Below are 521 nucleotides of genomic sequence, written 5' to 3' on the forward strand. Positions count from 1 at the left end.
CAGAGTCTCCTACGAGGTCTGATGACACGTACAGGAAGTAGCTCAAAGACCAATCAGAAAACTGTGGAGTACATCAAAAAGATTCACAGTGGGAGTCTGTCTGCAGAGAGAAGCATCAATCTGTTCCACTGTCTGAATGAATTGAATGATCATTCTCTAGTGGAGCAGATCCAACAGTTCCTGAGTTCAGGAAGTCTCTCCACAGATAAACTGTCTCCTGCTCAATGGTCAGCTCTGGTCTTCATCTTACTGTCATCAGAAGAAGATCTGGACGTGTTTGACCTGAAGAAATACTCTGCTTCAGAGGAGGCTCTTCTGAGGCTGCTGCCAGTGGTCAAAGCCTCCAACAAAGCGCTGTACATGCACACGCAGCTATGCAGATTAAATGGAGTTTTCCTTATTAAGAAACAAATTAGTTGTAATTGTTTTCTCATATTTTACTTTTTATCTTTTAGGCTGAGTGTCTGTAAGCTGTCAAAGAGAAGCTTTGAAGCTCTGTCCTCAGTTCTCAGCTCCAAGTC

The 521-nt window shown here is 43.2% G+C and overlaps 1 protein-coding gene and 1 pseudogene across 1 annotated transcript in view; both read left to right on the forward strand.

Moving 5' to 3' along the window:
• Positions 1-521, forward strand: part of LOC116673702 (gastrula zinc finger protein XlCGF8.2DB-like) — a 325,201-nt pseudogene that overhangs the window by 308,604 nt on the left and 16,076 nt on the right.
• The window catches only part of LOC116673715 (NACHT, LRR and PYD domains-containing protein 12-like), a 6,600-nt gene that overhangs the window by 2,057 nt on the left and 4,022 nt on the right, over positions 1-521 (forward strand). Inside the window, 1 exon segment of the mRNA XM_032505950.1 lies at positions 1-356. This exon segment is cut by the window's left edge and continues 9 nt beyond it. Coding sequence (XP_032361841.1) covers positions 1-356 — 356 coding nt within the window.

Source organism: Etheostoma spectabile, chromosome 24 (genome assembly GCF_008692095.1).
Source record: "Etheostoma spectabile isolate EspeVRDwgs_2016 chromosome 24, UIUC_Espe_1.0, whole genome shotgun sequence".
Lineage (NCBI taxonomy): Eukaryota > Metazoa > Chordata > Actinopteri > Perciformes > Percidae > Etheostoma > Etheostoma spectabile.